Source organism: Felis catus, chromosome C1, assembly GCF_018350175.1.
Source record: "Felis catus isolate Fca126 chromosome C1, F.catus_Fca126_mat1.0, whole genome shotgun sequence".
NCBI classification, from domain to species: Eukaryota; Metazoa; Chordata; class Mammalia; order Carnivora; family Felidae; genus Felis; species Felis catus.
In genome coordinates this window covers 146,364,073-146,390,201 of record NC_058375.1, presented here as the reverse complement: position 1 = coordinate 146,390,201, position 26,129 = coordinate 146,364,073, and the positions used below count along the sequence as shown (strand labels likewise).

Genomic DNA, 26,129 nt, shown 5'->3' with positions numbered 1-26,129 from the left:
TTGTAATGGGATGAATGCAATTTTAGAATGGGCTTGCACAAATACAGAAGTTGTGCCCTAAGGGCTCCAGCAACAAATTAATACAAATAATTCTGGCAGTCTCATAAAATTATATCTGTCTATGCAGGGATTCAGTTTTGAGATAAAATAACCAAAGTCCAAGCTAGGAGAATTAATGTGTATGTGCCGTTAAAAAATTGGTTTGTGGAAATATTTTCAAACTTTTTTTTAAACTTCAACGCCCATCAAAGTTATTTCTCTGACTGTAAGTGACACTCAAACGCCAGCAAATGGACCATTTTAATCAGTTTTATTGATTCATGCTTTCGGTTCCTATTCGGTTAAAAACAAGGCACGTTGCATACATCCTCTTATTGCTCTACAAATGCATGCAGCTCTTTCTGGATATCAAAAGTAATAAATAATGGCGATAAAACACCCAGACAGTTATAAAAATGACAACCCAGCCTCAAACATAGTATTTAACAGTCCAGTCTAGAACAACGACCCAACACGGGACATGAAAATGCCACATCGGAAGCATGCAGTGCGTGTATCCACTCCAGCAAGGGGCTTACACTTGACGGTACGGCTGCTTCGTTCCCTGAAAGGGGCTGACCTAATGCGAGCAGTGCAAGTTACAGCGTCACTGATTTCAATATTATTACATTCGTAGGCCAAAAATCTTTAGGAATACACATAGAAAAGGAAACAAGACCAATGATTATCCCTACAGGATGTTCACTAAAAGAATGAAAGTTTCGTTGTTGTACAAAAGAGTAAGCTGCATATTTTGGAAAAGACGAAACAGAGCTAGAAACGGAAGCAGAATAGGGAGCGTGCATTTAAGAGTAGAAATCGTAAAGTTACACTTAGTATAAACTGATTGAAAGCGAGAATACTGCAAACAGCACGGCGGATGTGAGGCAACCTTGCCGTCACAAATAATGCAGCATTATCACTATTGTTATGACTGTGGAATGGGGCTACTTAAAGGAGCGTCCAGCTCTCCACCACAGATGGGGGTTCCTTCACCTGAATCCCCTTAAAGGCTGAAATAAATCATTTGACAAAGACAGTCTCTGCACACCCCATCCCCGCCCCAACAGAATCATCGAATACCACGAAAAGAAAAGGAACATTCTTTTGTGCTCGGAACAGGTTTTGAAGGGGCTTTTTTCTCCATTTCTTTTCCCCTTTCCTGAGATCAGGTAAAGAAGCTACCCAGGTTTAATTAAGAACTGACACAAAAATGCGGGGCTGCTTTATTCACAGTAAAGACTTGGAACCAGTTCACTTCCAAGACGAGACTCTGGGATTGGTGAAGGAGCGCATGTTTTAGAATTAGCAGATTTTAAGCAAAAGCAGACACGCTCCAAGGAAGCAAAGTGCGCTTTTCTTTGTCCTTAAAGGAACTTCACTCAGAGCAAAGCGTGCACACACCAGGCCTGTTTTACAGAAACAGCTCTTCCCAGGCCAGTCAGGCTAGAGAGCCGGTCCTACTGTAATGGATTCGGGGAGGGCACAAGTCATTGCTATCTTGATCTAACTAGAAAGAGAGAAAGAGAGAGAGAGAGCACGAATGTACTGTATTGTGGTACATCATCGGCCGTGTTTTGAAGGACAGACAGCTTTTCTATCGAGTGTCAGCGGGTTCTAAACAGTGAAGTTTACTGTCTTGGTAAAAAAAAAAAAAAAAACAAAAAAACAAAGACGCTACGTTACAAAACCACGTGCTCCCATCATTATTATGTTTTTTAAGGTAGTGCAAAAAACTCACATCTTGAAAGAAAAATGTTCACAGTGACACCTGGAAGCATCCCTTGCTTTGGGTTTTACTTGAGGTTTGCTTGTGGCAAGTCTAAACTTCATTTAAAAATAAATGAATGGTTTGAAGTGGGGCGGGGGCTTAGGTGAGCGAAACTCCAGTGTTTGTATTATGACATCCAGGCTCATACCCGACTTGAATGAGGCATAAAGGTTTTCTACGACGTTGACAGAAGTGACAGCACGAAAGTGTTTTGTGTACCAGTTAAAAAAAAACTAAGACCTGAAGTCTGCGCAACTGAAGTCCGCCATTAAATAAAGGGTTATCTTCCCGATTATATACACAACCTGATCTTAGAAAATAAAAAAGCAGATCGTTAGCTTCACAAGAGGATAAATATTCAGATGATTGGTTAAAATGCTACTGAAGTATTGCAAAAGCATACCAAATTGGCCCTTTAAATTCAATGCATTTTTTTTGTTAAATTCAACGCAGATTTAGTTTTGTCTTTGTGTTGTGTCTCTATTCGTGCGGGGTATGTGTGTGTGGGCGTGTGTTGTGCATGGTTTTATTCCTTTTCTTTTTCTTTTTGGTTGAGGACTTTCCCATTGCGTACTGAAAGAGAAAGACTTTAAGCAACCAAAATGACCTTGAATATTGCAGCGCTGTGCCTTTTTACAAATAATTATAATTAAAGTTAACTAAAGGCTATTTCTATCCTCTTTTGCTCTCTGTTTAAAATTACTCCCCCAAAATGATGCAATAAACTAAGCAAACTTTACCATGTTTGACAACAGCACATGCTCCACAGCCTAGGATTTGGGGATTGAAAACTGTGCTGTCATATGTGGATATACAAACGCAGATTTTTAATCCTTAACTTGATTACCACTGTAAAGAGTTGAGAAATTTAGTCTCATCCCATTACGTCCAACTTGCCACTTAAATGCTGGTTTTAAAATAAGAAAAGCAAGAATCTTGCTGGCAACTCTAAGAGTCAAAGAAAAACCAGCAGTGACTGGGGAGAAAAAGCGAATTGCTGACACGAAACTATCACCGTAACTCCCAGCAAATGTCAGTGCTATCCTTATCTTACACCTGTGATTCTGGAAGCTTTCAGAGTTTCTCTTTGAGACTTGCTCCTGTAACCAGATCTAAACGCTGTCTCCCCTCTCCAGTTTTGCCAGTCATACTCTAGATATAAAATTGCACGATACTGTTCGGATGAGGAAGGCAGACGGTCTGGAGGAAGGAGGAACTGAGCAGTCTCCAGAAACACTATTGTTTCAATAGGTCACTCCTGCTCGATTTCTTTTAGGAACAAATACTATCTACGTGCTTAATGTCCAGAGCTTTGTGCACATCACAAAATTTTTCCAGCTTCTTTTTTTCAATTTCTGCCAAAATATTCGGCCTCTAGGAGTGATTCAGAATAAATGAGTAGACAAACAAAAAAGGGAGTATGTCTGGTCTAACAGGTTACAAAATGGATGCAAAACACTAAATCCATGTGTGTTGAAAATGAGAAAAAAGATAAAATGCACTCTTTAGAAGCTAGATTGAATGGCGAATACAAATAAAGGGTATACACCAACATCCTAAAGCTTTGGAATGTTTCCCAGTGTTAAAAAAAAAAAAAAAAAAAAAGGCAGCTATCCATATCCACTATTTTGGAGTGGTGTTAAGTCATCTCTGGTTTTACGTGATGGTTTGTTGCTCCCGTGTTTGTTGGCTGTGGATTTACTGCCCAGACTCACAATCCTCCACAACTTCGGTCCACTGGAATGGGGACTCTTCTATCGAGGTTCTCTTCTGCAGTTTTCATGAGTATAGCAAGCCGGCTTCCAGACACCCTTCCTTTCTGAATAGCACTCATCAGCTTAAAGACAAAACATGCAACAGATTCAGGAGGCAGGCACGCTTACTCCCTTCTTCACAGCATTTTAATGGTTCCCTTTGCAGCGGGCAGACGTGACTAAGTGCTCCGTCCAAAACCATAGTAGGTATTACAGCTCAAATCACAAGAATACAATTCTTGAACATTTCAAACAGGAGGAAAGGGGAAGGTATTTCACCACTGCTGCAAACACTATGCCTATCTGGCAAATCGGGCTGCCTTTAAAATGCAAATCAGATGCATCACTTTTTGCCCCTTTAATGTGGTCAGGGCCCATATTTTTTTGAACAACTCAAATATTGGATCTTTAATTTCATTTAAAAATCTTAAAAAGGAATCTCAGCGATTGAACAAAGACAAACCATGACCTATATTTAACTACTCTTTTTTAGTGTTACTGTACTTGACAACTTCAAGTCCCTTAAATCCAAATTCCTTATAGACTTTTTAAAGTAATTTACATTTAAGTCCTTGAAATGGACCCAGAGATCTACCTTAAGAATTAAAAGCACTCCACAGCCCAGATTTTAGTTAATTCATTTTTATCCAATGGATAAAATCAGAATTAGTCTTGAAATTACATGCAGTCAGCGGGCAAAGGCCTTTAATCTGGAAGGCACTTTGCAATTATGAGCACGGGGATTTTTTTTTTCCTTTTCAAGTTGATGTGGTTTTAACTATTTGCTTTTCTTGATCTCACTTCCCCAATCTTTTTTATTTATTTATTTGAAAAAGAATGGATTTAGCCATTCATCAGGAAATGAATATATATATGTGTGTGTGTGTGTGTGTGTGTATACACACATATACATATATATATATATATATATATATATATATATATATATATTCTCAAATATTTTTAGGGTTTATAGTCTTTAGCCTACAGAGATACATTTCTTAAAAATGGCTCTGAATAAGAGTCAGAGGCATCTGCCAAGGGGCTGGATCAGAATTTCATGACCTTATTAAAAGCTGTTTCACAAGCCATTGCTTATTAGAAATGGACTCCTACATGTAGAGCGTCATTAGAGCCCAAACCCAAAAATAAAGTCATGTAGCCATGGAATATCTATAGTGATCCTTCCTAGGGGATTATTGAAAAACATATCTATATTCAAAAATATGTTTAATGGGACAAACATGGGTTCTTTATCATCAGAAAAGAAAATATTTTACTCAAAACAAAACCCTGAAAAACATACTTTACATCTGACAAATGGTATATAGCATAAAGAATGCTGACATCTAAAGACAGAACAATTTATTGTTCATTGTTTTGTCTCTGGTTCCATGAAGACCTTCTAAGTTTATCGGAGCTAACAAAACTGATAGAGTTGGTTTTTTCTCTACCCATAAATATCATATGATGTACGAACCTTTAAAAATTCAAAGTTTTCTTTAAACATTACAAGTATCTTGAAACCATACTATGAGAAAAAAATAACATTTGGGTGTGAATATATTTCATGAGAAATACGGTCAGCATTTTTTAAGTTGAAAATTACACTGTGTATTTGTACTTAGTAGAAGCATGAATAGTCTCTTTCATTTAGAATTGGACAAGAAATAATTATTTAAAAACTCTACAAGGAAACCTGCAGATGGTTTAAATTATTTTCTATGTGTTTGACTCTATTGCACTCAAGAAAATTACTTAAAACCCAAACCACATAGCATATCCATAAAATTAGATTCTCATTGTTTCTAAAACTCCAGATCTTTCAACCCTAAATGCTGTTGTTTATTTACAACACACATGAATTGAAGCATAAGCTATTTCTTTGAAGAAAAGTTTTCTAAAATTCTGAGACAAACAATAAAATATTCTCAAGGAAAAAAAAACAGACAAAAAATATATTATATGGTTTCTAATTCCCCAGGTTATATTTTAAACTCCATTTCAAATGTGCACTTAGTTAAATAGTAAGCTAAAAAACTAAACATTCTTTTTTGTAATGCTGGACACAACCTGTGAAAATTTTCTGCATTTAGATTCAACAATGCTCTTATCTGCAGCTCATCTCCAGAGAGACAATTACCATTTCCTTTGCCTTGATATTGTTTGTTTAACTTGACACAGTGAAGAAAGGGCTGACATTGACCAAAATCCCCAGCATTAATTTATTTCATGTTCAGCATTCATCATTGCCAGGGTGCGAGCAAGACCTGGCATTCATTTGAAATACCTGCCCAAGAAGCATTGCAGAAAAAAGCCTGGCTGCTTGGAAAACAATGTATTCTTCATATGATCAGAGTCCTATGGACAGCTACAAATAATGCATGGGTTTGTTAAATTTCTCTCTTTTAAAGAACTTTTAAGGAATGATGTGTAGCATCGGGTTTGAAATTAGAATAACAAAATTTACTTCCTTCATGGCTACGATTGAATAATTGAGCCTTGAGAAGGTGGAACGCTGGAAATAGAAATGTTTGAATTATGTGGTCCTGACCCCAGAATACAGGTTTCCTTTCTTTTCTTTTCAGGTTCTCTATATAATGTAAGAATATGATAATTACATTTCCGGTGCTCTAGTGAGCATTCTCAAATCAATACAACTATGAGTTGTTTTTTTTAACTTCATAAAAAAAATTACTTTCCACATTAGAAATATTGCGTTTGCCTCTTTTGAAGCAGGTAACGAATGGTTTGTCAGTGGTGTTCCATGGTATATTTCTCTAAAAAGCATACTTTTTATTCAGTCCTCTAAGCCATAATTAGCTTGGATTGAATCTAAATTGCTTAACACAACAGACTTTCTTAGAGGAAGAAAGAGAGAAAGAAAGAAAGAAAGAAAGAAAGAAAGAAAGCAAGCAAGCAAGCAAGCTGGATCCTTGAGGGCAGACATAGCAGCCTTTGCTGGCTTCAAGCTTTCCTTTTTTCAGAATGAAGTGACAACTGTGTGGACTTAAGAATCCTTTCTCGAACAGCCACTCACAACCAAAATATAAAAAGCAAATAAACTGGTTTCCCTTCACCACAGCTCACCTGCAAAAACTCATTGAGTTCAACCTGTCCATTTTTGTTTAAATCTACTTCATTCAGAATTTCATGTAGTGTATTTTCATCCATTTGGACATTGATACTCTAAATAAAAAGAAAGCATGACGTGATGAGGTTTAGTTAAAAATTATGCATACCCTTTTATTAATACTATCAACTTTTCAAAAACTCTAAGACAAAATTACTTACAGAAAGCACTAGATGAGGAAAAAATAATCTAATATAACATTTACGTTTTTCTGCTAGCAAGGATATGGAAACAAAAACATATTACCTCTAACACACGCTGAACATCAACAATAGTAATAAAGCCCTTTTGGTCTGCATCAAACTTATGAAATCTCTTCTTGTACCTGGAACACAACACTGAACATTGGAAAAATATACCTACGTAGGTCAAGTCAAGTAGAGAGATACAGAAACTTATTAGAAGTACCTGTCGATGTCTGAAGGCAGTAGGCTAATTTCAGAGCGATCTGTTAACTGTTCTGATCGAGATTTATAGCCCATTTCATAATACAGAAACTTCCTGGCTGTTTCAAGTTCCTCCTAAAACACAGACATACACGAAGTTCAAAGATTTATGGAAAGAATCATTGATTTTTTCGTTTTTGTTTCTTTCTCACTTTTCTGACCGGCACAATTTTTTTTTTTTTTTCTGCCAGTGTTACTGAAGTATAATTTATATTCAATAAAGTGTACCTATTTTACATATACAGTTTGGTGTATACTCTACCACGATCAAGGTACAGAACATTTCTATCCCCCTAGGAAGCCTCTCAGGCCCTTTTTCAGTTGACCTGCAAGCCTCAGGCAATCACTGATCTGCTTTCTGTCTCCAGAGTTCTTTTCACCTTTTCTAGAATTTCACGTAAAAGGGTCCAAATAGTATGCAGTTTTTTTGTGCTTGACTGCTTTCACATAGCATAATAATTCCGAGAATCACTCATGCTGTTACTATTTTGTTTTACTATTTTGTTTCTTCTTACTGCAGGATATTCTTACACAGTATTGTCTAACAAAATCTATAGAACCAACTCCTTGTGATTTGATGACAACTAAAGCAATTAAAAGTGAAAACGCTATCCAGGTGACAAACAACTACTATAATGTGGCACACAGCGTCACCGACGGGCATCATGGGATCAGCTCCTCTGAAGGTTTGTTAACAAGGAGGCTGATAGTTGGGTGGAAGTTAGAGTCATGACAACAAACAAGCTCTTGGAACGGTTGCTCTGACACTTTGCAATGTCCCCAGCCTCAGCAGATAGGAACAATTGTCGAGAATGCTGTCTTTCTTACTTTGTCATGTCATTCTCCTGCTGGCTTCCAGCTTACAAACCGTCTTTTTCTTTCCTTTCCCTTTTTGGATTTTGTACTACATTTGCCCACCTTCTGTCTTCTGGTTCTGTTCTTATCTGCCACAATATTTTACAGCTCAACGCTAGTTAAATAATCCCATCTGCAAATTCTCTGAGTACCCAGAGATAGAATTTTTTCTGGCCTGGCATGTAAACTCATTTAGAGCAGCCTCCTATTTGAATATCTATTTCCTCTTACCAATATTTATTTTGCTCTCTTCACACTGAAAATCATTCTCCTTGACAAAAAAAAGAAGGAAAGGAATTTGGTATTAAACTATGAGTTGAATTGTTCTCCCTTTTCTCCAGCAGTCAAGAATATGGTGCTGGGCACTTGAAACAACGATCGCTTTGGGTAGTATCGACATTTTAACAACATTTGTTCTTCCTATCCAGGAGCATGGAATCTTTTTCCATTTTTTTGTGTCTTCTTCAATTTCTTTCATAAGCTTTCTATGGTTTTCAGCATATAGATTTTTCCCCTCTTTGGTTAGATTTATTCCTAGGTATTTTATGGGTTTTGGTGCAACTGTAAATGGGATCAATTCCTTGATTTCTCTTTCTGTCGCTTCATTATTGGTGTATAGGAATGCAATCGATTTCTGTGCATTGCTTTTATATTGAAACAATGATCTAGCTTAGGTCTTACATGCATTCTTTTCCATTTGTAAAATTCATTTCTGGTGTCCTTAGTATTTTTTCCCAACATTTAGCCAATTCCTGACACTATTCATACGTCTGCATTAGTCCTGGATACCCTCTCACTGCAGAGCACTTGTCTTCCATCTGTTTTAAATCTGGTGTTTATCAGCTGCCTTTGTTCTGAGTCACTCCATTTCTTCATTGACTTCCCCTTTTTCCTCCTCATTAGGATAAAATTTGAAAGAATTTCTTTTTGTGAGGCACTCTCCATTGACTTAACTGGCCTTCTCTTCAAAGTCTCTCGATGAAATGTGTGTTTTCTCTGAAGGTATAAAATCTACCTTACCAAATAGCAGGTCAGCGTTTCCCAAAACACATCCTAAGTAGTACTTGTATCCCTCCCACCGGCCCTTCCAAAGGGCGAGAGTTGGGTCTGTCTCTGGATAAGTTCCCTTTTGGAAAGTGGCAAGGCATAGAAGCATTCTGAAGGCACCAAATTATCTGCACTAATGAAAATGCTTTCATGGGTTTAACTCAGAATTTCCCAAACTCTTTTGCCCACTTGGTCATCTTTTGATTCATACCTTGTGGAACACATTTGGCCATGTCCCATTTTCCAAATGTCCCCACCAGTTCCTCTACCAATCCTTAACTCCCCTAGACAATGTCTTCTTCCCTAACCCATTCTTCCAATTTGTTTGGATTTGATCTTGAATGACCGTGTTCTCTACATTTTGGAAGAAAGGCACATTTCTGATGTATATATTTGTTGCAACCACTCAGTTAGATCCCAAGATCCTTGAAACTATGAGCTATTTATTATTCCCCTAAAGTATTTGGTATCATGCTCAGTATATGAGTCACTCATTAAGTATTGACTGATAAAAACAACCACAATTCATCTACAGAGAGTTATTTATCACCTTGTTCCACTTTCACTTTTGCAGGTTAAATAATCCCAATGCTTTTAACCTTTTCTCAGAAGTCCAGCTTTCTAACCTTTAATTCTTTTTCTCCCTCTCTTTTGTTCTCTCTAGACTGTCTACAGGTCTCATTAATACTCCTACGGCTCAGATACTAGACAATAACTTTAGGTCTTTTATTTCTGTTACTTTATTGAGGGGGATGGGAGAATATCTCTGAGTACACGAATTTACACATAAAACTTGAACTGAAGTTAAATCTAGTTTCCTCAGGAGGGAAGGCCAAACACAACCAGTTTACAGAATTTTCTTCCTCCTTCCTACCTCCTACAGCCTGAATTCCTGGCACAAGATATCTTCCTGCATATTCAAATCTTTCCAACCATAATTTTTACAGGAACACATTATCCCCAGTCCTCCTATACGGTAAAAATGATTGGCATTAGCAAAGGAGCAAGTTTCAGTCTTGCATCGTCTCTGCATGTAGCTTTAGTCAAACAAATTAAAACTCAAAACTGGAAGAGCTACAATCAGTCCTGCCAATGCAGGACTCCACAAGGTGGAGAGAGAGTGTACGCCTGGTTTCGGTCCCAGTTCCACGACTTACTAGTTGTATGAACTCTGACTGAACTTGCTCCCTGAGCCTGTTTTCTCAACTACAAAATGGGGGTAAAGGTTATCTCTGGCCGACTTGCACTCGAGTTCAGGAACTCTTCAGCCACTGATTTCCACCATGAGTACGCTACAGACATTGCATTTAAATGACAGGAAATGGGGTGCCCGGGTGGCTCAGTTGGTTAAGTGTTGGCTCAGGTCACGATCTCATGGTGCGTGAGTGCAAGCCCCACATCCACGCTGACAGCACAGAGCCTGCTTCAGATCCTCTGTCTCCCTCTCTCTCTGCCCCTCCACTACTCTCTCTCTCTCAAAAATAAACATTAAGAAAAATAAAACAAAACGAATTTAAAAGAAAACATTTATTATTAAAAAATTTACTACGGGAAATTTTTTAAATGTAGGGCCACAGCTTCCCCCCTGGAGACCTTGACTCTGAGAGTCTAGTCAAGTCTCAGAATCTGTTCTTTTTTGCTACATTCCCAGGGGATTGTGATATGTAACCACCTTTGGAAATATACACCAGAATGAGAATGCTTTTTTTTTTTTTTAATGTTTATTTATTTTTGAGAGAGAGAGAGAGAGACAGAGAGAGTGAGCAAGGAAGGGGCAGAGAGAGAAGGAGACACAGAATCTGAAGCAGGCTCCAGGCTCTGAGCTGTCAGCACACAGTGAGACGTGGGGCTCAAACCCACGAACCGTGAGATCATGCCCTGAGCTGAAGTCAGGCTCTTAACCAACTGAGCCACCCGGGCGGCCCAGAATGAGAACACTTTAAGGACAGCACCTATGTTCAATCCTTTCTTACACCTGTGGCCTATGACACAGATGCTCTGTTATGTCCATTTACTCAACAGTTATTTATTCAGGCCCTACCGTGGCTGGTTACTGAGGTTACAGAAACAAAGCAGATCAGTTCCTCTCCTTTGGAAAGCTTATTTCCTGGATGAGAGGCAGACAACAAATAAATAAACTAAATACGTGGCATTTCAAATGGGAATAGGTGCCTAAGAGAAAGATAAAATAGGGAGAGGGAGAGAAAATGCCATTCAGAAGGGTGGGTAGTACTCTTTCATTGAAGCCAGTTAAGGAAGGCCTCTTTGTAGCAGAGACCAGCAGGAAGTACAGGGATAGGCCATGAGGGTATCTAGGAAGGAACATTGCAGGGAGAGGGATCAGCATGGCGTGAATAAGGAAAAGCAACTTAATTTGTGGGTTGCAGGCGAGCAAATGAATGATGAGACCAGAGGGTTCAGAAAGGTGGTGGCGAGATCACAATGATCTTGTAAACTGCTGTAATGACTTTGGCTTTATCCTTAGTAAAAGAGAAGGTGTTTCAGCACAGGAATTGTTAATGATTGGTCCTCATCTTACTAGTCTATCAGCATCATTTGATATAGTAGATTACTTTTCTACTAAATTTTGAAATATTTTCTTCCCTTCCTTCTGGGCCACAACTCTGTTTTTAGTCTTTTCACACCTTCTCCAACCTTGCTAGCTATCACTTTCCCTTTCTTGGGGAGTCTTCCATATCTACCCAACTTTTTCTTTTTTTTACCTTTATTTATTTATTTATTTTGAAAGAGAGAGAGAGAGAGAGAGAGGATCAGTGGGGAAAGGGCAGAGAGAGAGAGAGAGAGAGAGAGAGAGAGAGAATCCCAAACAGACTCTGCACCACCAACACAGAGCCGACTCGGGGTCAAATTCATGAACTATAAGATCATGACCTGAGCCGAAACTAGATACTTAACTGACTGACCCACCCAGGCACTTCTTTATAAAATTTTTTAATGTTTATTTGTTTTTGAGAGAGAGAGTGGGGGAGGGGCAGAGAGAAAGGGAGACGGAAAATCCAAAACAAGTTCCATGCAGTCAGCACAGAGCCTCATGTGGGACTCGAGGCCACAAACTGTGAAATCATGACATCGGCCAAAATCAAGTGTCAGATGTTTAACTGACTGAGCCACCCGGGTGCCCCAATCTACCCAACTTTGAAACTCTGGAGAGCTCCAGGGCCGTCTCTGGACAGCTTGCTGTTATCTAACTACACAAACTCCCTATTTGATCTCATCCAGCATGATGGCTTAAATGCCAGCTCAAATTTATATCTTTTTGTATCTTCAGTTCAGACCTCCCCTCTGAACTTCATTTGGACTGACATAGCCAATGATCTGGCGTATATTTTAATAGAAGCACAGGAGTTGCTAAAGTAAGAACACCGTTTTGTGGGAGGGAAGCTATTATAATAAACCATGGAAGAAATGCTAGCGGCTGGAATCAGGGTTCTAGCAGCTGAACGTGTCAAGGGGGCACTGAATTCAAGCCATTACTTAAAGATAAATATGATATGGTTTGCTGATGCATTTAGATCAAGTATGATACTAAGATTTAGGCTTATGCAACCAGAATGTGGAATAGCTTTTGTGACATGGAGAGGTTAGTAGTAGTGGTGGTCGTGGTTTGGGGGAGGTAGGAAGAGATCCAAGAGATGGGGTTATGTACTAAGCGGTTACCCCAAAAGCCATAGGTTGAAAGCCTAATTCCAAATGTGATGGTGTTCGGAGATGGGGTTTGGGGGAGGTGATTAGGTTTAGATGAGTCTTGAGGATGGGGTTCCCCTTTCTCCCTCCTTGTCCTCCATGTGAGGACACAGCAAGAAGGCAGCTCTCTGAAGGCCAGGAAGAGCACTCCAAACCAGACTTCCAGCCTTCAGAATCGAGAGAAATAAATGCCCATTGTTTAGGCCTCCCAGTGGGTGGTATTCTGTAAAAGCAGACTATTACAGACTAAGGCAGATAGGGTTCCAGAAAGTAGTTTGGGAAGGAGGGAGGAATCAACTCTGTCAATGTCACTAACTGCATGGGTAACAGGAGGACCGAGAACTCGCGAGTATATTGTACTGAGCAACAACATGGAAACCATAGGGAAGTGTGATCACAGCTACTACAGCAAAGTGGCAACAACAAGCTTAAATGAAATGGGTTCAAGGAAGGCTTAGGGGAAAGGGACTGAACCAACGAGTACAGAAAGTGTATTTTTTTTATTAAATACACAAAAATGCCTCTGCATATTATACTAGTTGGGTTTAACTAAAACACATGATAATCTTCCATTTATCACAACAAGCCCAGGGTAGTACATGGGAGCATGTGAGCATCACTGGCTTTCTTTCTTCAATCTGGATATAAAATTCCAAATGACACAAATCAATAAGTATTTAGTGGTCAGGCAGTAAAACCGCTATTTCCTACCAAAGACCAATTTGCAAAAGTGTGAATTTCACTATAGAATACATTCTAAAAGTGTTTTCAGTGGAAACCAGAAAAAGTTCTACCCACAATCATTATTATCCTACTTCTTCAGGAATTATGACCACCAAATTTAAGAGTATTTTTCTCTGTAAGGGATTTTCCAGAATCAACCAACACATTTTGAAACCAGAGTATTTCTGCCGTTTCCTAAGACCTAGCAATATTAAAACACACTCCAACATATTAATTGGCAAGAAATATAAAGTTACCATTGAAAACCATGCTAGCCTCTATGAACAGACCAAGACATCACATGCTATAACAGGAGCTGTGGTGGGGCACCTGGGTGGCTCAGTCCGTTGAGCATCCAACTCTTGATCTTGGCTCAGGTCATGATCCCAGGTCCATGTCAGGCTCTGTGCTGAGCATGGAACCTGCCTGAGATTCTGTCTCTCTCTCTGTCCCTTTCCCCTACTTGCACTCTTCTCCCTCTTTCTAAAATAAAATAATAAAATAAAAAAAATATTTATTAAAAAAAATTTTTAATGTTTATTTAATTTTGAGAGAGAGAGAGACAGACAGAGAGTGGGGGGGGGGGGGGGGGCACGAAAGACAGGGAGACACAGAGTCCGAAGCAGGCTCCAGGCTCTGAGCACAAAGCCCGATGCAGGGCTTGAACTCATGAACCGTGAGGCCGTGACCTGAGCCAAAGTGGGATGCTTAATCCACCGAACCACCCAGGCACCCCAAAATAAAAATCTTTATAATAGGAACTAGGGTTTTAAAAACCACTATATAATACCTCTTTTTTATAATCATCCCAATTGAGTTCTCTGCCCATCAGTTCAACAATCCTGGGAAGGGCTTCCTCTGCGGCCTGGACATTTAGGAAAGCCAGGCGAGTACGCCGTGAAATCATATCCACTGCCGTGCAGGCATACTCCTTAATCCCGTATTTCACCTGAATTTAAATTAAAGCAAAATTATTAGTTTAGGCTTTTTCTTAAAAAGAAGACATAAAATTTCACTTAAGAAAATTCACACTTAGAGAAGTGACGTTGCTCTTTATATACTCTGGTTCTCTAGCAGGCATGAGACAAATGACGACATCGTACAGGTTCCCCATCTGCCTGCCAAAGGAGGTTCACAAATTGGGACAAAGTGGAAAAGACTTAATGCCTTCCTACCGAATTGAACCTGGCCCAAACATGCAGACTGCATCCTTTCTCATTTACCATCCACAGTAATCACTCTCCTCTTTGCTAGTGCTTAATATGGATGCTAATTTATGTCACCAGCAAGGCAAAGAATATTAAACAGTACGGTCTCCTCTCCTTAGCTGCCCAAAGTTTTCTGTCTCAGGGTATGCAGATGATGGAAGGCCTGCATCCAATCAACAAGCAAAGGCTTACTGGACATTCATGTTTTAAAGTACAATGAATCATAAATAAGGCGCGGCCTCTGGCTTCACAAAATGTGAAAACCTGATGAGAAACAAAGCTTCAATCTTTGAGAAGTGAAGGGCCATATCAGGATATGTCATCAGGCAGCACACGAGTGGAAACAACTCGAAGAGTTACAGATTTACAGATGGGGCAAACAGCTGTGAAGTAAGAAGGCTCGGGTGGGATGGGTCTGTGGAGGAGGAACAAATCCATACCGTGTTGTCTATTATTCTTTTGATTGTTACCATTTCAGTATCAGTTCAGAATTTAAGTTTATAAACGAAAGGATCTGTGCCGGGCAGACATGTCGCTATAACGGTTTGGGCTGGCAAGTGGGCATTGAAACGTAGCTACACAGAAGTTTTAAAGGAGATGGAAAATGAGCAGGTGAGGGGGATCCCAGGGCAGACCAGAAATTCCCACACGGCCATTCACGTACCTCTGCTTCAATGTATGGAAATTCTGACACAAGACGCACTCCCACTATAGGCCACCTTTTTCCGGTTACACTTGCCATTTTGGCCACCTCAAAAGCCTTGTCCCCATAGGTGGCGGCCAGATGCTGTGCAACCTAGGGAAACAAAACCCCAACAGGCGGGTACCTTGAATACCAATACTTCTCGGCACAGAGCAAAAACTGCACACTCTTATCCTGTCAGTTTTTCACAGCCGGTAACTAATAGTTCCAGGAGGGTATTAGGTTTTGATTTTGTGGGAGGAAACCACTTGGGCTCTGAATGCTTAGGCCAGCACTAACTCTGCCACACATGTATCACTGTATCAGTGACGGATGAAGCTTCGGCTTCACTCTGCCCGCAATATCACTTGTGAAGAACCGCCTTCCTCAGGCTCGAGACAGAAAAATGTGGGAGGCTCTGTCTGTGGAGAACAAACCAAAGAAACTCCGGATTTTAAAATAGAAACTCGTATGGGCACTGCCTTTTCAGCTCTTTTCCTTAGTTCACTTCCATCGTTACGCAGATGGAAACAGACCCAGCAAAAGGAAATTCTAAATCCGGGAGGCCTCCTGGTTGCCAGTTCTGTTAGTGGCAACGGTGAGCGCAGGTAAAGGGTAGGACGATGCACACCCACCTCACTTTCAAGGCCGTAATCCTGGACAAGCCGAATATAGAGTGTGGGGCTCCAATCTTTGCCTCCTTGAAGGAAAAGCCCAACCGTTCTGCTTGGCCCTGCTTTCAGATTGTGAGTCTTGATAGCAGCATTTATGGTATCTTCTGCCATAGAGCGATACGTTGTCCACTTCCCACCTACATAATTCGATGAAGAATTCATTAGGCTACCACCCCTTATTTTCCTCAGACTTACCCATTTACCAACTTATTACCACCAAGATTCACCTGTTGTTTATAACCAATATGGCACAGCAATGTGTAAGACTTTACTCAGAATCATAAAATATATATATATATATATATATATATATATATATATATATATATCCCTGTTCATTAGCATCAAGGGAGATTCTGGTGTGACAATTTAACTCGCAATCCTATCTGAAGCACATCCCAAACAAAGGTAATATCCCATACCTGCTATAGTGATCAGGCCGCTCTCACTGATATCCACAACATGATTTCTGGAGATGGACTGAGTGTCTGCAGACTTGGGATCTGTGACAAGGGGACGGATACCACTCCATGCTGCCAGGACATCCCCTCTTCTCACTGGGAAGAATCAATGGTAAAGGTTGATAGGATTCCTCAAAGATAGCTCAACAAAGCTATGGCATAGTTAATAAGCAGGGCAGGATTCAGTAAAAGGAACACAGGGATATACACTTTGAAAGGGAGAAGAAGCCCTTAAAGATAACAACTGAGTGAGTGGATAAGTACGGCAAAAACTTGAAGAATTATTTTGTGACAAAGATAATCTCCATGAAAAAAAGCGAAGAACCTGAAAATCACTGGGGGGGGGGGGCAGACGGAGGGGGGACAAAATCAGGACAAAGGTCCTTAGTAAACAAACAAGCCTGTAACAGGGTATTATCTCCCCTCATCAATGCTAACTTCTTATTGAACATTTAGAGTAGGCTTAGCCTTGTCAAAGCACTTGATACGTACTTTTCATTTCATTCCATCTCACAAAGACCCATAACATCAGTTATTATTATTCTCACCATACAGATGAGAAAAACAAAAAACAAAACAAACAAAAAAAGAACCTGAAAAAGTTTAACTAGCCCAAAGCAAACATTTTATAAATGGTAGAACATCAGAACCCAGTTCTTCCCGATTATAAAGTTCATATTCTTACCCACTAAGTGTACCCACCATCTTTCAACTTTTGACAGTCTTCATGCCCTTTTTCTTCTCTCATCCCATTATCTTTTTAACTGTCACAAAAACAGGTATACTGGCTCCTCCCAGTATAGGCACGCAATATTTGTGTTACAGTGTATGGAAGGTCTTTAAATATTCAAGATACCATGGAATTTCTCTTACCGTCTCTATCAAAATACAATCACCACTCTGTACCAAGAATTCATGGAATTTACAATAGAATTAGACAGCTGTTGCAGAGCACTCATTACTGAACTTAAAGATGGCTAAGGAGAGTAGCCTAGTTGTGGTTCTCATGCACCGGGAGGGGCATGGGCAGAGACCCAAGGGCAGAGTTTTCAGAATCCACTCTTCTTTACCCAGATCAGCTTTAGGAATGGCTTAGCCCCTTTCTTCTCCACTCTACACATCAAGGAGATGACCTCATGTACCAGTCCAACAGCTGCCAAATGATACACACTATGAGGGAGTGAATGCTTACCTGGTCCTTTTGCACTTACTTTCATAAACCAGTTAAATTATTCCTGGATAATGGAAGAGTAAGTGTGGGGGGGGGGGGTGGTGGAGGTTCCTGGGTGGCTCAGTTGATTAAGTGTCTGACTCTTGGTTTTGGCTCAGGTCATGATCTCAAGGTTCATTGGATCACATCGAGCCACCATATTGAGCCCCCCATTGGGCTCTGCACTAACAGTGCAGAGTCTGCTTGGGATTCTCTCTCTTCCATTCTCTCTGCCCCTTCCTCTCTCTCTCTCTCTCTCTCTCTCTCTCTCTCTCTCTCCCAACGATCTAATGATTCATGGTATCACATTGAGCCACCGTATTGAGCCCCCCATTGGGCTCTGCACTAACAGTGAGGAGTCTGCTTAGGATTCTCTCTCTCCCATTCTCTCTGCCCCTTCCCCGCTCTCTCTCTCTCTCTCAAAATAATAAATAAACTTAACAACAACAACAACAACAACAACAAAAATGCTTTAAGAAGAGTAAGTGCAATTTTACTTCTACCATGACTTGGGATCAGGTGTTACCTCCTTCATCTAATTCCTAGCTATTGAAAAGTTGACTTTCAAACATCAAGACAATGGGAAAACTGGGTATCCACATGCAGAAGGGTAAGCTCAAAATGGATCTAAGATCTATACATAAAAGCTAGAACGATACAGCATTTAGAAAAATATATATATACAGGTCTACATGACAGGGAGCTTGGCAATGATTTCTTGTATATGATCCCAAAGGCACAGGCTAAAAAACAAAATAAAAGAGAGAGATAAAACAGATTTCTCAAAATTAAAAGCTTTTGTGCATCAAAACACATTATCAACAGAATGAAAGGGTAACCCATGTAATCGGAAAAAAAAATTGTAAATTCTATCTCTGTCAAGGTGTTAGTAATCAGAATATATAAGAACTCTTAAAACTCAATAACTAAAAAAGACAATGTGATGAAATCTGGGCAAAGAATTTTCAAACATATTTCTCCAAAGATCTCCAACTGGCCAAGGAACACATAAAATGATGCTCAACATCACCAACCACTAGAAATGCAAATGAAAACCACAAGGAGACACAACTTCACGTCCATGGGGATGGCTATTGTAACCAATCACAAAAAACAGAAAATAACAAATGTTGGCGAGAATTGTGGGAGAAAGTGGGATAGCCTTGGGCATTGCCGATGAGAAGGTAAGATGCTGCAGTCAGCTAAGAGTAAGTGCATGGCATTTCCTCAAAAAGTTCAACATACAATCACCACATGATCTAGCAATTATAATTCTGGGAACATACATACCCCAGGGAACTGAAAGCAGGGAAAATTTGTACACCTCCACATTCATAGCAGCATCATTCATAATTATCGAAATATGGAAGTAACCCAAGTGACCACTAATAGATGAATGGATAAATAACATGTGGTCTAGGGGCACCTGGGTGGCTCAGCTGGTTAAGTGTCCAACTTCAGTTCAGGTCATGATCTTATGGTTCGTGAGTTCGAGCCCCACATCAGAAACTGCTGTCAGCACAGAGCCCACTTCAGAAACTCTATACCCCTCTCTCTCTGCCCCAACCCCATTTGTGCACCCACTCTCTCTCTCCCTCTCTCAAAAGTAAGTAAGCACTTAAAAAATGCTAATAACATGTGGTCTGGACATGCAATGCAATATTATTAAGCTTTAAAAAGTAAGGAAATCCTGACACATGCTACCTTGAAGACATGCTAAGTATAATAAGTCATTCACAAAAGAACAAATATTGTATGCTTCCATTCATATGAGATACCTAGAGTAGTTAAACTCATACAGACAGTAAGTAGAATGGTGATTAGCAGGGGGTGGGGAGGTGGTATATGGGGAGTGAACGTTTAATGGGTACAGAGTTAGGGAGGATAAAAAAAGTTCTGGAGACTGATGATGGTGATAACTGCACAAAAAGATGCATATATTTAATGCCACAGAACCGTATACTTAAAAATGGTCAAACTGACAAATTTTGTAATATATATATATATATATTTAATCATAATTTTTAAAAAAAATCAAGACAAAAGGAAAAATTGACAAACTTCAAGTCTCAGAAGATTAAGACAGAATTTTACATATAATACAGAAGTCTCAGGGCCCTTACAGCCCATGCCATCCCCAACCTTAGTTCAAATTAAAATCTCTCATTCAGGGGAGCACATTTTTATGAGCACTGGACAGTGTGATTTTAGATCCCACTCAATGCTTAGTAGCGTGCCCTTGTACAGTGAACCTCCTGTGTTTATACACAGCACTACCTGAAAAGTATTTAGAAAATATCCAGCAGACTCTTTATGTAAAGAGCTACAAAGACTCCTTGAAATGATTGGAATAGTCTAATTATTATTTTATTATTATTATTATTATTATTATTATTATTATTATTTACAAAGTGCCTAACCAAGTAAAAGAGAAAGACCCTAAAAACAAGTTCTACTGAGTGGCAACTGGGTGACTCACTCAGTGACTGGGTGGCTCAGTCAGTTAAGAGTCCAACTTCGGCTCAGGTCATGATCTCACAGTCCAAGAGTTCAAGCCCTCCATCAGGCTCTGTGCTGACAGCTCGGAGCCTAGAGCCTGCTTTGGATTCTGTGTCTCCCTCTCTCTCTCTGCCCCTCCTCTCTCTCTCTCTCTCAAGAATAAACATTAAAAAAATTAAAAACAAGTTATACTGAATGATAGATAATCCCTCCATGTTTATCTCAAATGGAAAAAACAGATTTCTGGTAAAGACAAATTCAACTAGGTAAATTTGGCATGATTTAATACAGCTCCTTGAGGGCCACACTCTCTTTTTTTTTTTTATTTCATTTTTTTTATTTTTTGAGGGTCACAATCTTAACACGACTATAATCTGAAAGAAGAGGCACCCGCACACGTCTACAGTGGTGGTTAATCAAATCCATAGCTAAACATGGGATGCGAAAGAAAGAAGAAACATCATACATACATACATACATACATACATACATACATACATACTGATGCAGAAAGCCCAAGGCTTCCAGTCTTGTTAACTGGAGACCTAAGGGAGTCTGAATGCTGGGATTCCATTTCTAAACCTGCTCCTCTGATATGTGTAATTTCTTCATTAGGTTTAATCCTGATGGCTTCCATGGAATGAGGGTTAATTCTTGCTTCACGCAATTCCACAAAAGTCTTGTGTAACCTCAACACAAATCATGCAATGTTTTAATCTTTACAAAAACCCTAACTAGGAAATTACCGCTATTTTCCATTAGAGTTCAAATAGCCCTCTGAGTCAAAAATAAACCTTAGCCAACCACATACAACGTCACTGTGGTCACCACAAAGTCTGCAGCGTGTGTCTGTGAAATTCCTTAGGTAGCCACACTGATCAGGAATTTGGCTCCAACTTTTAAAGTCCTCTGACTGGTTTTAAAATTATTTGATGGAAAATGAGACTCTCTAGAGTAAATCTGTAACATATGCAAATCTTCTTTGTGCAAATGCTTTACCTTTTTTTTTTTTCTTTGCCTTTTCTGGTATGTCAGCCAGGAAAACACATCTGTAAAATTGCGTTGTTGAAAACAAAAAGGCCAAACTAAAATATCCAAGGTTTTCATTCATAGAGGAATATTAAATAAAACAATGTGTATACTGACATCATTTTTAATCCTTACTCTTGATGTTGATACTCAAAAAAAGAAAACACCACCAAAAGAGTTCATAATGTGTTAGGAAACTTAATTTACTTTATATCTTAGCGTTCAGCTTTTTAACCTCAGACTTATATCAGATAAAGTTGGGATTAAATTGATTTAAAAAGATTTTTTTAACGTTTATTTTTGAAGGAGAGAGAGAGACAGAGGGAGAGTGGGGGAGGGGCAGAGAGAGAGGGAGACACAGAATCGAAAGCAGGCTCCAGGCTCTGAGTTGTCAGCACAGAGCCTGACGCGAGGCTCAAACCCACAAACCTTGAGATCATGACCCAAGCCGAAGTCAGATGCTTAACTGATTGAGCCACCTAGGCGCCCCAGGATTAAGTTTATTTTAAAAGATACATGTAAGATAAATAATCAAATTTTAAATCATATTTAAAATATGAATCAGTCTTTATGGTCTGCAGGATTTTTACAGTATTAGACCAGAGAGTGGTTGGATCAGGCTATCTATCAGTTTTCTCCCAAGCTTTTTATTTTATTTTTTTTTAATTTTTGTAATGTTTATTTAGTTTTGAGAGAGGGAGAGAAAGGCAGGGAGGGGCAGAGAGAGAGGGAGACACAGAATCCGAAGCAGGCTCCAGGCTCCAAGCCATCAGCACAGAGACCAACGTGGGGCTCGAACCCACAAACTGTGAGATCATGGCATGAACCAAAGTCAGATGTTCAACTGACTAAGCCACCCAGGTGCCCCAAGTTTTCTCCCAAACTTAAGATTTAATGATTTTTGTGGATTATGCAAAATGCTATTTCCTGCTGAAGGATAAAGTGGTTGTACCTCTCCACCACTGGAATTAAGTAATGACTGGTCAGGGACATCGGTATAATCTATGTCCATAGGGCAGAGCATAGTTAAACACACAAAACATGAATTCTAACCTCTTGTATAAAAGACAGCAACCAACTGAACTAACATATTTCTCTCCTTATCACCTATTCACCCACAGTGGAAACCTTGCACTTTGTTAAACAAACCCTAATTAAAGTTGTCTGATGAAAGAGATTCACAAGCAGTAGACAGAATAGAGAATCGTTAAGATACCTTTTAATTCTTCCTGAAACTGCTACAGCCATATTGTAACCATAGAGGAAACAACCGCAGCATAAAGCCAACTTGGAGGGTGGGAGGGTGAAGAGAAATAAGGGCCCCGTGCCTTAGACATCGCAGAATCACTGAGTTCATCACCTCTTGAGCCTTCTTGCTGCTGGAGGTTTTTTGGGTTTGTTTTTTTTTTTTTTTTTAACAAGATAATAAATTTATTTTATATAACAAAAAAATACAGACTCAGCAACTCTCTTAAATCGAGTATTTCCTTCTCTAAAAGTGTATATAAATACTTCTAGATTCTGTACAGCAGCACTGTTCCTTAGACTTTCTGCAGTGCTGGAAAGGTCCTCTATCCACAAGGTCCAATTCGCTAGCCACCAGCTGCATGAGGCTATTAAGCACCTGAAATGTGGCTCGTGTGACTGAGGAACTGAATTTCAAATTTTCTTTAATTTTAACTAATTAAAAATGAAATTTCCACATGATATGCATATGCACAGGCCATGCCATTACACAAGGCAGCTCTAGAATAAAAATCCCCAAGTAATAAGTAGATCTCAGCCTGGTCCTGGGAGATCATGAAGCTGGGGACCTTCCACAGGGCCACCTTGCCCACAACTCTAATTGATCATCCTTTCGGTGAAATGTGACTGCATTTCCTTGGCTCAGGAGAATACAATCTGCTATAATAGTGTGCTTTCCCTGCAAATACTTTACTGTCCCAACATGTTCCACGTTTATCCTTTCAGAGTATCCTTCTCTCCTATTCATTTCATGAGTTAATGAGAAATGAAAAATACTTTTACTAAATTAAGCATTCCTACCCTCACGTTCTTACCCAGAAATCCTTTCTGTCATTCAGGTTGCAGCCAAGAGTAAGTAGTGGATATCACCCTACTTTAAATTCTCCAAGGTATGATATGTGAAGAGGGTAACTCAAACCAAGGCCTTTATGCGTCAGAGCTCAAAAATTCATCTTGATTTTTTTTTGGTTCTCCTACTACCAGGATAGCTAGACCATATTTCATTACTGTTTCATTTTACCACCAGGTTGAAAGTCTTCAGCAATGTCAATTCTAATATTTCCCAGCACCCCAAATACTCCATCAAGTATGGGTCACGTATAGTGATCAATAAATATGAAACGGCATATTAAAACATTCTGAACTTCTCATGTCAAGCAAGAACAGGTGACGTTACAAAAATCAAAAGAAATAATACATTTGGGCCTCGGAGCCAATATCCCAGGCTGTAAATAAAGTACCTAATGACTATATATTTAAACAATCGGGTAGTCTCTTTTAACATAAATGAGTGCTTTAATAAAACAAGATGACAGGAAACAACACTACTGTTAAAGTTGGGAAAAGTCCTCATTAAACACCACTTGTTAGACCGATTCACCCAGATGGCACTCGGTTGATTTTTTAAGTGCCAAATGCCCAGATGTTACAAAACCCACGTACCTCCACGGTGTATAAAAGTACTTGGCACTATTTTCAAAAAAGGTGTTGTCAAAATAAAATAGTCCTTTTACCATCGTGTTTGAGAATTATTTTTATTGCAATCCCAATGCAGGTTTTAGCATGTATAATATATAAAGAGTAAACTCTCAGTAATAAAGTTAAATAGACATTTTTCACAGCTGGCTGAAACGACTAAGTGCTGTGTAATTGTTTCAAATTATAATGAATATTTTTACTCTTAAAACCTTGGCAAGACAAGGGTTTGTTTTAAAAATTAATAGACAATGAAGCCCACAGGATGTGACCATTAAGAGCTAAATGTGTGGTTTTGCTTCACGTGAGTTATTTAGCCACACGTTCTGGGGCGTTCTTTCTCATGTTTGCCGCTTTCCAAAAGAATCAATAAAAAGCATGTGAAAATATCTAAATGAACACAGGGGAAATAGTGTCAGAAATCAATACGTCTCTACCAGCATGTTTAACCTGCTGAAATGAAGTGTTAATCACAGAAATAAGATACCATATTACATTTATAAACTAATGAAACTAGAAAAAGCAAAGCGTGTGACACTATAATTAAACAGCTGGAAGACGTCCAAGCCTGTGTAAGTTGATAACCCTGGTACAATCTCTGGCAGTGAAAAGGCAGGTCTGCAGCGAGTTGATACGGCCAGCTTGGTTGTTAATTGAATAACCGGCAATCTATAAACACTACTAATTACGTGTGTGGGAACCTGTGTACAACTAAAGACGCTGCCTGAAGGAGCACTCCAGAAAGACTACGTGAATAAAGCGCTCGGCAAATCTTCTGTCTCGCTCGATCCCTTTGAGTCAGAGCTTGGTTCCCCCACTGCATCCTTCTGATTAACCTCTACACGGCAGACTTAATGATACATTTTTCAAAAGATCGTTTTTCTTCCTAACCCCGCTAGGCACCGCACAACTGTCAATGCCCCATTTCAGAAAAGAACAAACAAGTCATCTAGAAAATTCAGCCTGTGAATGGAAAGCTTTCGAAATCGTAAAAGAAGACATGGTCTTATTCCCAACAGGCAAAATGCTTTTCAGAATTGTTGCGACGGGTTTTGCAGAAATGTGGCAGCTGCTGAGAACAGCACGGAGTGTTAAGATTTGACACTTTTTTTTCCCCCTTCCTTAAGGATATAGCCATTTGGGGAGGCTCGGAAACCGTTGTCAGAATTTTACTTATTCATCCATTTAATAAATCCTTTTAAGCCGATTATGTCAACCCTGGCGACTGCAAAACATGTCACAACCACGGCTCTAGGATCTAAACAAACTTTTTATTTTTTAGGTCTGTAGAGAAGACCGCTTGGCCCAAGGGATTAGTTATGAGATATGACACCTCTTCTGGCTTAACATTCAGATCCAAATAAGGCCAGTCTAGAGCAAAGGTCATTATCATTCTGCAAGTGTCTAGCAGCTTCCAGGAAATGAATTGAGAGACTTAATCCACTCCCTGGTGGATATAATACCACATCATAAAACCCGGGACTACCAGCGAGAGTACCGTGCGGTACTTAGCAGTGCAAGTATTACAGCTGGACTGACTTGGCCTCATCGTGGCTCCAACACGAACAAACTGGGGGCTAGGAAGCCTCAAGTCATGGGGCCTCGGTTTCTGCATCTGTAAAATAGGAACTGCAGGGTACATCTCGTAAGGTTGTCATGAGGAACCAAAGAAAAAATGAGGGCGACGTGCTCAGTAGAGTGTCTTGCATATAGAAAAGTGCTCAGGAATTGTAGGGTTTTAAAAAATAAAGCATGCATTACCCATTACAGACAAACGGGGAGATCAAAATACGTGCACAGCACCAGCCTGTGGCCAGGTAACTGGGCAGTGTCTGAAGCTGAGTTTCTCTCTTCCATCTCATCAGGATGGAAGAGATATCGAATTGCACCAGAATTCCTTGGAAAAAATAACAAACTTGAACGTCTCCACTTTAAGACATAGACATATATTAGCAAACTGCGTTCTATCCAGACTGAGGGTAACGCCTCACATACGAGACCTTCGGTCAACTAGAAACAAAGATGAAAACAAACTATAAGGAATCATCATGAATTAATTGTTTTAAAAAGAATAAGTTGGTAAGTCGGAAAGGTGTGATAGATGGTGTGCACAGGGAAATAAATGAAGTATGTGAAACGGCTGTCACCTTTGCTTTCACACCAGGTATTTGC

The 26,129-nt window shown here is 39.5% G+C and overlaps 1 protein-coding gene across 4 annotated transcripts in view; it reads right to left on the bottom strand.

Annotated features, from left to right (window-relative positions):
- Positions 1-293: 293 nt before the first annotated feature.
- GPD2 (glycerol-3-phosphate dehydrogenase 2) overlaps positions 294-26,129 on the bottom strand; it is a 146,376-nt gene continuing 120,540 nt past the window's right edge. For all 4 annotated transcript variants that reach the window (XM_045033835.1, XM_011285365.4, XM_011285364.4 and 1 more), the window contains exons 10-17: positions 16,460-16,594; positions 15,999-16,174; positions 15,346-15,477; positions 14,264-14,422; positions 7,106-7,218; positions 6,944-7,022; positions 6,655-6,753; positions 294-3,647 (exon numbers count right to left, since the gene is read on the bottom strand). In XM_045033835.1, the coding sequence (XP_044889770.1) occupies positions 3,522-3,647; positions 6,655-6,753; positions 6,944-7,022; positions 7,106-7,218; positions 14,264-14,422; positions 15,346-15,477; positions 15,999-16,174; positions 16,460-16,594 (1,019 nt within the window). In that variant the 3' untranslated portion in view covers positions 294-3,521. The remainder of the gene's footprint in view (positions 3,648-6,654; positions 6,754-6,943; positions 7,023-7,105; positions 7,219-14,263; positions 14,423-15,345; positions 15,478-15,998; positions 16,175-16,459; positions 16,595-26,129) is intronic.